At 49.1% G+C, this 12,777-nt stretch overlaps 1 protein-coding gene across 1 annotated transcript in view; it reads left to right on the plus strand.

The window, feature by feature from the left end:
* Positions 1-9,890: 9,890 nt before the first annotated feature.
* Positions 9,891-12,777, plus strand: part of LOC113242773 (zinc finger protein 555-like) — a 31,815-nt gene continuing 28,928 nt past the window's right edge. Inside the window, exon 1 of the mRNA XM_048227006.2 lies at positions 9,891-11,118. Coding sequence (XP_048082963.2) covers positions 11,107-11,118 — 12 coding nt within the window. The 5' untranslated portion in view covers positions 9,891-11,106. The remainder of the gene's footprint in view (positions 11,119-12,777) is intronic.

Genomic DNA, 12,777 nt, shown 5'->3' on the forward strand with positions numbered 1-12,777 from the left:
AAAAAAAGGACACATAATAATTTATAAGATAGGGTGCCTCAGTGGCTCAGTCGGTTAAGCGTCTGCCTTCGGCTCAGGTCATGATCCTGGAGTCCCGGGATTGAGCCCCACATCAGGCTCCCTGCTCAGCGGGGAGTCTGCTTCTCCCTCTGACCCTCACCCCACTCTCGTGCTCTCTCTCTGTCTCTCAAATAAAATCTTTACAAAAAATAATTTAAAAGATATTAGGAAATTGTTCATTTTTAAAGGCAATCATGATATTAATAGCATTGCCATGTAATGATGATGATATCATTAAAACCTCTTTTCAGAGTTACATGCTGAAGCATAAAAGGGCGAGATATTGTTAGGTCTGTAATCTTTTTTTTTAAGAGAATGTGTGTGCAGTGGGGGAGGGGGAGGGGGAGAGGGAATCTTGACCAGGCTCTACAGCCAGCACAGAGCCCAGTGCAGGGTTCGATCTCATGACCCTGAGATCGTGACCTGAGCCAAGAGTCAGATGCTTAACAGACTGAGCCTCCCAGGTGCCTGGTCTATCATCTACTTTAAAACACATCAGAGATAGAAAAATAAAGTACGTACGGAAAAGTGTTGAGAGTTACTAACCTGGTTAGAGGAGTAATATTTATCAAGAGTTATTAAGATCAGTAAGAATGTGACAGCACTCTAATGAAAACAGGCTGTGAAGAGGCAGTTTGGGGACTAGAAATAGCTACCCCATCTAGGAGAGGTGAAAAGATCGCCAACCTTGAGAAGAATCCAGGGATATGCAATGTAACGATGGCATGCCGTTTTTCACCAGTCAGATTAGCAAAAATTGTTTACGGTTATAAAATCTAGTTTTAAAGGGATGAGGTTCTCAGTAAATAGGTACAAGAATTTGAAAGAGATGGGGCGCCTGGGTGGCTCAGTCATTAAGCGTCTGCCTTCGGCTCAGGGCGTGATCCCGGCGTTCTGGGATCGAGCCCCACATCAGGCTCCCTCCGCTGGGAGCCTGCTTCTTCCTCTCCCACTCCCCCTGCTGTGTTCCCTCTCTCGCTGGCTGTCTCTATCACTGTCAAATAAATAAATAAAATCTTAAAAAAAAAAAATTGAAAGAGCCATGTGGTGAGATGTGCCGAAGGTCCTTAAGGGGACAGGTATGCGCATATGCAGGGGACCAGCGTCACACTTCCCAGCTTCTACAGAAACTCTAGCCCGAGTGCACAAGTACACGCAAGGATATTCACGGTGTCTCTCCCCTCTGCTTGCAGTGGAGTTCCAGGTGGTGTCCCACCTTCACTTCGGATCCCCTCCTACAAGAGCACCGCTAACGAAGTGACGGGTTAAGCTTGCAAATCTGATCACGAGACTGTTTAAATTTGATCACGTCCAAACTCTGTAGCCTCGCAGGAAATGCACTTTCACCTGTGTGAGATCCCACAGATGCTCCAAACTCTGGCTTCCCCGCGGACTTGAGCGTATCCTTCCCTGACCTGAGTATCACTCTCTGTGGGTAAGGGTGTTATGGAAAGGTCGGAAGAAAGGTCAACGAGAGGACGGTCTCTCAACGTGTGGGTGTGTTTGAAGAGAGCCAACAGAGACCCTGCAGCGTTCTGCAAGACTGAATTGTTAGCACCTTTGACCTGAAGGGAACAGAGGAAGAACCAACCCCACAACCCAGCACGAGGGCAGCATGAGAGGAGCTGCAGCTCTCTCTCGGCAATGGGCGACGGACAAACCATGACCCAGCATCCCGATCATCTCCCTCACCTGCTGATCTTGTGCTGCTGCTCCAACCTGGTCAAACCCAAGTAGGAGCCAGAAGGCAGAGCTCTGTTGGTAAAATCCATGAAAGTCAGTTTCCCAGTGCAGAGGGTGGGGCGGGAACAGCTCAAGCGTCGTCTCCTCTGGGAATCCTTCCCAGATCCTCCCAGGTTGTCCTGTTCATTTCCTGTGTCCTCGTCTAGCTCCCTGCAAGCGTCTCCTACAGCCCTTCACAACGTGGCGAAGGACTCTGTCGGTTTCCATCCGTCAGTCGTCAGACCATGAAACCCCAGTGTGATATCGTCGAACCAGGAGGCAAGTCTGAATTCGATCCCGGCTCTGCGGCTTTCGAAGCCTTTACTCCTCAATGTGTCTTCTGTTCTTTTAGTAAAATCGTGGTCATGAAAATACTCCGTCGCGTTGTGGGGCTTGGAAGCAAAAGTCTGCTCCGAAGACCTTCATGATAGAAGAGACCCAGCGCGTGCCAGCATGCTGGACGCGTCCTCTGGGCGGCTGGGCATTCCTCGGGGGTAACCTTCCTATGTGTGGGGAAGTGACATCTCACGAATACTCTACCTTCAAAGCAGGACTTGAACTCCCATTTGAGTGCTTCTCTGTAGCGTGCCGGCCTGTGACCTAGGTCCCCTGGACCAGCGTACTGACCCGAAAGCTTCTCTTCAGAACTGCGTAGCTGGGGGAGTCAGGCATCGCGTGGCTCCTTTCCTGGCGTAGGTGGTGAGGGCAGCAACTCCCTCTAGAATTTTGTCGAGGTAGCAGTGATGGCAGCACTTTCCTTTTCGTGTCTACCCTGCAATGTGACTTAGATCTGCTAACTTTCTGAGCTCTGCTGCGTCCGCTGGAAGCCCAGTTGTGGTTTATCGTCGTGTGAAACGATTCTTTGCGGTGCCCGTCTCACGCCGCGTCTTGCTCGGCACCTAGATAGCTCCCCTTCCTCCGCTTGCCGTGCTGCTTTCTCCGAAACGGGAGTTTTGGCTTCTTAAGTCACGTTGCTGAATGGCGTTTGGGTTCTATGACATTTCAAGAGTAGGGAGTCCTGACTAGCCATGAGGCAGAATTAGCTAGGCAGTGGTGAGGGCATTCCGAACGAGTGGGAGGGCCTAACAATGATTAGATGGGCTGACAACGCATTTCCCAGGAGGATGAAGGAGCTCACGGTATAAGATAAAGGCTCACGACACCGCAGGTCCACTGGACTGAGAAGGGAGGGTTGGCGTGTTCAGAGAAAATATTTGTGCAGGTGCCTACCTGTCTGATTGGAAGTCTCCCTGTGTGGATGGGGGTGTGATCCCAGCAGTAGGCAGGTGTCCCCTCCTGAGGGTTTTTCATAAACCCAGGAACACAGCCCTGGCTGCTCACAGAGTGGGGAGCCCGAAGATGAGAAGTTCTGCCAATAAACGTGTCTTAGCAGCAGCAGGTGATGTACCAAGGGCTCACGAAGATAATGATAGTGTTTTTACGTGGACAAAAATTACTGTGTGGTGGACCTGACAGTCACCATACCTATGATCAGGCTCATAAAGGAGAAGTGAAAATGGGTCCATACTTAGGGGCCAAAAATGTATACCAAACCATATCCCACGGCTGAGTGGAAGCCATATGGGCCAAATGACAATTAAAATCGCACTTCCAAAGCACAGGGGATGCAGGTAGCATGAAAATCCGTAATTAGATCACACGGTAAGACACCCATCATATTGGAAGCCTTTAAAAAAAGTGTAATATCAGGATTGGGATAACGAATGAACTGACAAAGTCTCAGTGGAGAGCAATTTGGTATTATCTATCAAAATGTAAGATGTAAATACACTCCACCCCCAAATTCCAGGTCTAGGGATCTGATAGAAGTACACGCACATTTGGTTATGTTGTATGTAAAACGTTCATTGCAGCATTATTTATAATAATGGGAAATTTAAGACAAATGCCCACCAATAAAGAAATAAATTGGAACAAAATATGTAACTTAACTATAGGGGGATGTTCATTGAATGTAGTACATGGTTGAGCCCTGTGTATCTGCACATTCACACGGTTTAGTTTAAGAAATCAGTCTATTTAATCTATAGGAAATCATAAGCTTCCCCGCACAATGCTACCTTCATAAAAATCAGAGAAAAATGTATCTGTATGTTTGCGTGTGATATTTCTGTAGCTGCTGGACAATGAGTAAGGAAGTCCATAATTATATAAACAGATTTTTTTTCATAAATATGGACCTTGAAATGAGACATGGAGTCGGCTTGCTGTGATGAGAACGCTCTCCTCCAACGTGCACACGAAGCATAAATCCAGCACTGCAGGGCGTCCAACCTCGGGAAGCCTCACGCCCACTCAGTCACGTCTGCCTGGACGTGGAGCTTTGACCGCCTGGCGCCGGGGGGCCAACTGCCTCGTTGCATCTCAAGTCCCAGTCCCAGTGGGAAGTTTCCATGGTTAAGAATATCGTATCATGGGGCGCCTGGGGGGCTCAGTCAGTGCAGCATCTGCCTTCGGCTCAGGGCATGATCACGGGTGCTGGGATCCAGCCCCGCGTCCAGCTCCCTGCTCAGCGGTGAAGCCTGCTTCTCAGCTGCTCCCTGCTTGTGCTCTCTCTCTCTGTCAAATAAAATCTTTAAAAAAAAAAAGAAAAAAGAACCAATGTCTTCATTCGTTAAAAGAGCAATAACTGGCCCTGACAGTGCTCCCAGATGTAAATGAGAAAGCACAGAAGCTCTTCTTACAGTAGTTGCACAAAGCAGGACTCGCATCATTTCAGACCATAGCAGAGACACCATGGCTGGGAAACGCATCCTACCGGCCGAGGGAGATTTGGCCGGTTGTAAAGACTCTGGGCAGCAAAGGATACACACTGAGTTCTGCTTTATGAAATCTGCACCCAGAGGCACCATCTACTTCACGGCCACGTCTGCATCAAGCACTCGTTGTCCCCACCTAGAAAATACAACCTCAGACACGCCTACAACTCCTGAGAGATACCAGTCCGCAAACACCAAGCTCCCTTTGTCCTTCTGGGGACATAGTCACCGCAGGTACTCTCGAGGGACTGCAGGTTCTGAGGCTCCAAAGGCAGAGGAGTGGTTGTTGTGGTTGGGACAACATCAGCCTCTTCGAGTTCCCCACAGACCCCATTTCTGGTTGAGTGAGGAGCGTCTCATGGGAGGCATGGTAGCTGGAGCCAGACAGGCTGCTGTCAAAGGAGTACAGGTGTGTATCCTCCAAGGACGCATGGTGTGGGCATCTCTTCAAAACCTCACAGGTGGATCCTGGGGGAGAGCACTTGAAATAAGACCCCCGGAGTTGACTAAGGACAACATCTTAAGTATTTACAACATTTAACTGTCTGTATAAAACGTGAGAAGCCAGGGACTTCGTAGCTCTGCTGTGAACAGGCAAGGGTCCCTTGGAAAGCGTCAAGCTTTCCTCTTTCAGATCCCAGACGAACCACTCCCCTTTCACATCACCTGAGACAAACAGCCCCACCCAGGTCCAGCCAACACGCAGCAACAACACCATCGTGCCCAGGGCCAGAGCAGCAACCCTGGAGGCCATCTGATAGCGAGATGGATACTGACCTTTGTCACTCAAGGGCAGATCAAAAGACCCATAAATGATCTGAAGGGGAGGAGAGAAGTGGGGTCCGTTTTTTTACTCAACGGAACCAACATGAGGGAAAACACTGTGCAGTATACATCATTAACCAATCACACGTATTTTGTGACTTGAATCCTTTTGAATGTATCAAAAAAAATTTTAGGGGCTCCTGGGTGACTCAGTCATTTAAGCATCTGACTCTTGATTTCAGTTCAGGTCTTGATCTCAGGGTTGTGAGATGGAGCCCCGAGTTGGGATTCTCTCTCCCTCTCTCCCTCTGCCCCTCCCCCTACTCTCTTCCTTTCTAAAAAAAATTTTATGGCCCAGAATATAGTCTATCTTCGTACCTGTTCTATGCACATTTGGGAAGAATGTGTTGGGCAGAGAGTCTCATAAATAGCAGTCCAGTCGTTTATCGATAGGGTCGTTTAAACCTGATGTTCTGCCTACTTGTTCTACCAATCACTGAGAGAGAGACGTCCTCTCTGTCCTCTTGGCTAAGTTATGATACCCATCGTTTGGTCAAACATCAGTCTACATGGTGCTGTGAAGGTAATTTTTATTTTATTTATTTTAAAGATTATTTATTTGAAAGAGAGAAAGTGAGCACAAATGAGCAGGGGGAGGGGCAGAGGAAGAGGGAGAGGGACCAGCAGACTCCCTGCTGGGCGCAGAGCCCGAAACAGGGCTCGAACTCATAACCCTGAGACCATGACCTGAGCTGAAATCAAGAATCGGACACTTAACCAACTGAGCCACGCAGGCGCCCCACAGTGGAGGTAATATTTAGGTGTGATTAACATTTAAATCATTCCACTTTGACTGAAGCAGATTTCCCTCCATAATGTGGGGGCCTCATTCAATCAGTTGAAAGCCTTAAGGAGGAAAGACTGAGCTCTAAGGAGGAAGGAGTCCTGCCTCTAGACAGCCTTTGGTCTTGAGCTGCAACATCCACTTCTCCCTGGGTCTCCAGCCTTCCCTGCAGATTTTGGACCTGCCAGCCCCCAAATCACAACACGATTCCTAAAAATTAATCACTCTCTGTATCTCTGGAAACGCTGACTAATACAAGGAATACTAAAATAATCTCCAACTATAATTGCGCACTTACCTGTTTCTCCTTACAGTTGTACCCATTTTTGCTTTGTGTTTTTTGAAGCTCTGTTAATAGTTGCATAATATATTAGATTGTTATGTCCTTTTGATTTATTTGACACCTTTATGATTACAAAATGACCTTTTTTATCCATGGTAATATTCTTTGCTCTGACATCAGCTTTGATGGAAATACAGCTACTTTTACCTTCTGTTGACTAGTATTAGCATGCTGTGTCTCTCAATTTCCTGTTCTTTTTAACCTATTTGGTCTTTATATTTAAAGTGTGTTTCTTGTAGCCAGAATAGTTTTGGGTCTTACTTTCTTACCCGACAATCTCTGACTTTTTAATTCAGGTATTTAAACCAGTTACAGTTAATGGGGTTTAAAGCATGGTTAACTTTGAGTCTGTCGCCTTGCTGTTTATATGCTAGTCACTTTAGTTTACCCTTTACCCTCTTCTTCTGCCTTCCTTTGGAGTAACTGAGTATTTTTTATGATTCTATTCTATTTTCTTGTTGATTTATTAGCTATCCCTCTGTTTTGGTATTTAGTTTGTTAGCCACGTTAGGGTTTCTAGTACACGTCTAATCTGTTACAATTTGCCTTCACGTGATGTTACAGGGCTTCGCGTGTAAGAGCCTTGCAATACACACTTCAATTTCTCCTTTTCCAGCCTTTCTACTATTGTCATGCCTTTTACTTTTACGTCTATTATAAACCACTCAACACACTGCTCTTATTTTTTAGTAAGCATGACTGAAAGCTTAGGACATTCAGCAGCAGCACTGAGGACTACAAGGAGGAATAGGTCCTCCTCTCCTAAAGAAGCGTTCTGGGCAGCACACCTTCCATGCCACCAGCTAAGGCTGGAAAAACCAGACTGGAAAAGGGGGTTGAAAAATTATTCACCACATTGGTAACAAATGGCCATGGACTGGGTAGCTTACATAACCATTTGTTTCTCACAGTTCTGGAGGCTGAAGTTCAAGCCCAGGGTGCCCACACCGGCAGGTGAGAACGCCCTTCCAGGTCGCAGATAACGGACTTCTCCCTTCCATGTCCTCACATGGCGGGAGGGGCGAGGGAGCCCTTTTGGGTCTCTTTTTTTTTTTTTTAAAGATTTTATTTATTTATTCGACAGAGATAGAGACAGCCAGCGAGAGAGGGAACACAAGCAGGGGGAGTGGGAGAGGAAGAAGCAGGCTCCTAGTGGAGGAGCCTGATGTAGGGCTCGATCCCATAACGCTGGGATCACGCCCTGAGCCGAACGCAGACGCTTAACCGCTGTGCCACCCAGGCGCCCCTTTTGGGTCTCTTTTATAAGGGCACTAATCCCATCAGTGACGGCTCCCCCTAATGATCACCTCTCAAAGGCCCCACCTCCTAATGTCATCACATTGGGGATTAGGTATTAACTTGTGAATTTGGGGAGAAACACAAACATTCAATCATAACACACATTATGTTTATTATTGAGTTGGCTTGGGCCACATGTTGCACAAATTCATTCAACCATTGGGACCTTCTACCTGATGTTTCTTCTACTTAAACCAAAGCCACTTGAAGAAGAAACAAGTAAGATGCAGCTCTGGAGAAAAGACCCTAATCCATTTTGCCTTGAGTGCCTGTTGATCAGGAAGTATTGTCAACTTCTCTCCACTTCAGGGGACCCCATTTCTTTTACGAAGAAAAAACATGCAGCACAGGGTTTGGCCATTGCATAGAGAGAAAAAGAATGAGAAATAGAAATAAATAGGAACCTTCTTGCACTGTTGGTGGGAATGCAAACTGGTGCAGCCACTCTGGAAAACTCTGTGGAGGTTCCTCAAAAAGTTAAAAATAGAACTACGCTACCATCCAGCAATTGCACTACTAGTATTTACCCAAAAAATATAAAAACGCTAATTCAAAGGGGTACATGCACCCCAATGTTTATAGCAGCGTTATCAACAATAGCCAAATTATGGAAAGAGCCCAAATGTTCATCAACTGATGAATACACACACACACACACACACACACACACACACACACACACACAGAGTGGAATATTAGCCACCAAAAAGAATGAAATCTTGCCATTTGCAATGACATGGATTGAGCTAAAGTGTATTATGCTAAGTGAAATAAGCCAGTCAGAGAAAGACAAGTACCGTATGACTTCACTCACATGTGGAATTTAAGAAACAGCACAGATGAACATATGGGAAGTTAGAAAAAGAGAGAGAGAGGGAAGCAAACTATAAGAGACTCTTAACCATAGAGAACAAACTGAGGGTTGGTGGAGGGAGGTGGGTGATGGGCATTAAGGAGGGGGCTTGCAGAGATGAGCATGATGTGTGTACTAAGCGGTGAATCACTGAATTCTACTCCGGAAAACAATATTACACTATGCATCAACTAACCAGAATTTAAACAAAAATTTGAAAAATAAAAACAATAGTATACAGAAAGACATATAATACATATCATGGTTTGAGCCAATAATCATCATAATTTTTAAAATGTGTAATTTATCACATATTTATGTGATTTATTGATATTATTTTATCATTAGATGGTTACATTTTGCTGTATTATGCAGAATATCATAGTTAATTATAACAATATATATTATGAATCTATGATACAGTAATGTTAATTATGGTAGTTTTATTCAACATATTAATAGCACAAACAAACCTATCAATATTACTAATAAATATTATTAGAACAGTTTTACCAAGTAAAAAATGGATTACCTATTTACATAACTTGTTAATAAATAGGCAAATCTAGGGGCGCCTGGGTGGCACAGCGGTTAAGTGACTGCCTTCGGCTCAGGGCGTGATCCCGGCGTTATGGGATCAAGCCCCACATCAGGCTCCTCTGCTATGAGCCTGCTTCTTCCTCTCCCACTCCCCCTGCTTGTGTTCCCTCTCTCGCTGGCTGTCTCTATCTCTGTCAAATAAATAAATAAAATCTTAAAAAAAAAATTAAAAAAAATACATAGGCAAATCTTTAAGTCTCAGGTATTAGGGACAGGCCAAGCACAGGAAGCTTCTCAGTCCTGCGGAGACACCGCCCGCCCGCAGAGGGCGCAGTGACTCGACTCTCTGCCCCCAGAGAGACGGGAAACCCAGCGCCACGCCCGCGGCTCCTGGGACTTGTAGTTCGCGGCCGCGTGGTGCGCACGCGCACTGGCGAGTCCGTCCTGGGCGCGCGTGCGGGGGCGGCGGAGGCGGCGGCGCAGCGTGAGTTAACCGGGCGGGGGCGGGAGGCGGACCGGAGGGAGGAGGGGTCCGGGACCGGCGCGGGGACCGCGTCCGCTGGGCGGGCCGGGGTGGGAGTAGGTGGCGCCCGAGCGCTGAGCTGCCGGTGGCACCTGCGCCCGTCCTGGGGCCGTGCAGCCGCAGGCGGTACTGTGCGTCGCGCCTTCTTGGCGGGCCGCGTCCGACGCCAGGTGTGCGGGGTCCGGGCGGGGGTCCCGGCGGGGACGGGGCTGCGGCGTTCCCGTGGAGGCGGCACGGGACAGTCGGAAAGGCAGCCCAGCTCTCGGAACGGCAGAGTCCGACCCATCCTTGCACGGAGTCCCCGTGTGAGACCCCCGGAGGCGCGCGCTGCTCGGAGGGGACGGCAGCTCCCCTAGGCAAGACTTGGAAGGGAACTGGAACCAACCTGTTTGTTCTTGAAGGCAGAGGGGGTTGGAACGCCCGGACTTCCTTGGGCCAGCCAGCGATCTCCCCCGGGGCGATTCTGCCTGTCCCCGTCCCCCTGGGCAGTGTCTGGGGACATTGGTGGTTGTCGTGCCGGGGGAAGGGAGCTCCTGGCACCCAGGGGGTGGGACCGGGGATGCTGCTCAGACCCCCACAGCGCCCGGACGGCCCCGCCCCAGAGAATGATCCCGCCCTTGTATCCACAGCGCCCAGCGGGGAGAGACCCTGTTAATTATTCGGAAAAACACTTGAGTCAGATCCCTGCTCACTAGATAGCAGAATAAACTCCCGAAGGGTCAGACAGTACGAACCAGAGACCCGCCCCCAGCATCTTGTCCCCACCTCCCCAGCCCCATGCCCCTCAGGCTGTGTATGTAATTGTGTGCACCATCCTAGGGCTTCAGGAGGGCAGGTCATCATGGCACACGGAGTCTCTTCGGGCGGTGGAATCCCTGAAACCAGGGGGCTCTCATTTGGGCGTGACTGTCCCTAGGGGACCCTGGGTGATATCTGGGAACATTTGTCACACTGGGAGAGTTCGTGGCATGCAGTAGGCGAGGCCACGGATGCTGTTCAGCTCCTCAGAGTGCCCAGAGCAGCCCCCCAGAGGAGGACCTGCCCGAGCGTTCTCAGTGCTGGGGGGGAGACCCTGACTTACCCTGTAGCATTGTGAATCTAGTGGTATCAAGGGTCCACTCCATTTAAGCCAAGACACACCCACCAGGGGAGGGGGAAGCAGTGGAGCGTTCTGCCAGTGTCCCAGCACCAAGCCCTCCAGTCTCTCCCCTTCCTCGGAGTGCATTTCATTGTCCTTGCAAGGAAGTCCTCATTGGGCCTCATCCGGCCTTTCCTGTGGAGAAGGGATGAGTTTCTGTGGTTCGAACATTGAGAGGGAAAATCCTGAGCCATGTGCCACAAGCCTGGGTGAAGGAGGGGGCAAAAAGGACCACTGACATGCACCACGAGGTAAGAGGGTCTCCGAATAGCGAGAGGGTGGCAGAGAATTGGTCTGGAAGAGCTGGGAAGGGGCTGGGGGACCTGGGCCCATTGCCATGCGCTGTAATTCAAGTCCCAAGAGCAAAGACAGAACCGCACGCTGTGTGGGGGATGGGGTGGTAGATGTGTTCTGTCCCCCGCATGAAGCTCCGGGGCAACAAGGCCAAGGCGAGGACCAGGAGCCCTGCCTCACTGTCTGCCTCTGGTGTTTGTGAGTGTCCTGGGGCGGCGGGAGCAAAGCACCACAGCCGGCGCAGCTAGCACGACAGAAACGTCCTCTCTCACATGCTGGAGGCCGCAAGTCCGAAGTCAAGGGTCAGCAGCTCGCTCTGAAGGCTCCAGGACAGGATGCTCCCTGCCTCTTCCAGCTTCTGACGGTCCTCTCAACACTTGGTGTTCCTTGGCTCGAAGCTGTGTCACTCGTCTCTGCGTCCACTGCCACATGGCCTTCTCTCTGCATGTCTGTGTCTCATTTAAGGACACCATCTGTCATCGTGCATCAGGGCCCACTCGCCTCCAGGATGACTTAGTCACGTCTGCACATTTCCTGTTTGCAAGGAAGGTCACGTCACGGGTACCAGAGGGTGGGGCCTTGAACGTATCTTGTGGAGGACCTGACGTAGCCCGGGCCGTGTTCTCACCAGCAGGTGCTTGCTCAGGGAGGAGCACCTGCGTCCTTCTAGAGACACAGCTGATGCCCTAGCCCTCTGCCCTGCATAGCTGAGACCACGCATGCCCAGTGGGTCGGAGCCAGCTCGCGGCGAATTCTGCAGCACATCCTCTCTGGCTCCCCGCTTCGCTTTTCAAGCTTTTGTTCTAGTTTATCTCAGTTTACTTCATGAATGGTTTGTAAAAGAAGTGGGCATCACAGATCCTGTCTTCCTTGATAATTTATTTTTTTTTAAGATTTTATTTATTTATGTGACAGAGAGACAGCCAGCGAGAGAGGGAACACAAGCAGGGGGAATGGGAGAGGAAGAAGCAGGCTCTCGGCAGAGGAGCCTAACGTGGGGCTCGATCCCAGAACGCCGGGATCACGCCCTGAACCGAAGGCAGACGCTCAACTACTGAGCCACCCAGGAGCCCCTTCCTTGATAATTTAAACAGTTACTGGTCCTTCCTGGAGTTAGCCACGATACCGTTTGCTGTATATCCTTGCCAGCTTTTGGCCATCTTGCCATATATTCCGTGTGTGTGTTATATACACACAGTTATATATGTTTATCTGTTGACAGGTTTTTTTTTTTCAGATTTGTTAGTATTTTTTTTTTTTTTTGGTAACAATGTTCTTTAGATATAATCCACATACCATACAGTTCGTTCATTTAGGGTATGCAGTCCAGTGATTTACAGTCTATGCACAGAGTTGGGCAGTCACCATGTCTGTCTGATTCTGGGACACTTCATCATCCCCCAAGAAACCCTGTCCCTGTGAGCCATTACCTCCCAGCCCTACTCTCTGGCCCCTGGCCAGAACGAATCTACTTCCCGTCCGTGGAGGAGCCTGTTCTGGACATGTCACACACGTGGACTCACAGTCGTGGGGCCTTCTGTGTCTGGTTCCCTCCCTGAGCGTCGTGGCCTCAGGGTCTGTCCATGTTGCACATGCATCGTGCTTACCCATTCATC

Source organism: Ursus arctos, unplaced genomic scaffold (assembly GCF_023065955.2).
Source record: "Ursus arctos isolate Adak ecotype North America unplaced genomic scaffold, UrsArc2.0 scaffold_14, whole genome shotgun sequence".
Taxonomy (NCBI): Eukaryota; Metazoa; Chordata; class Mammalia; order Carnivora; family Ursidae; genus Ursus; species Ursus arctos.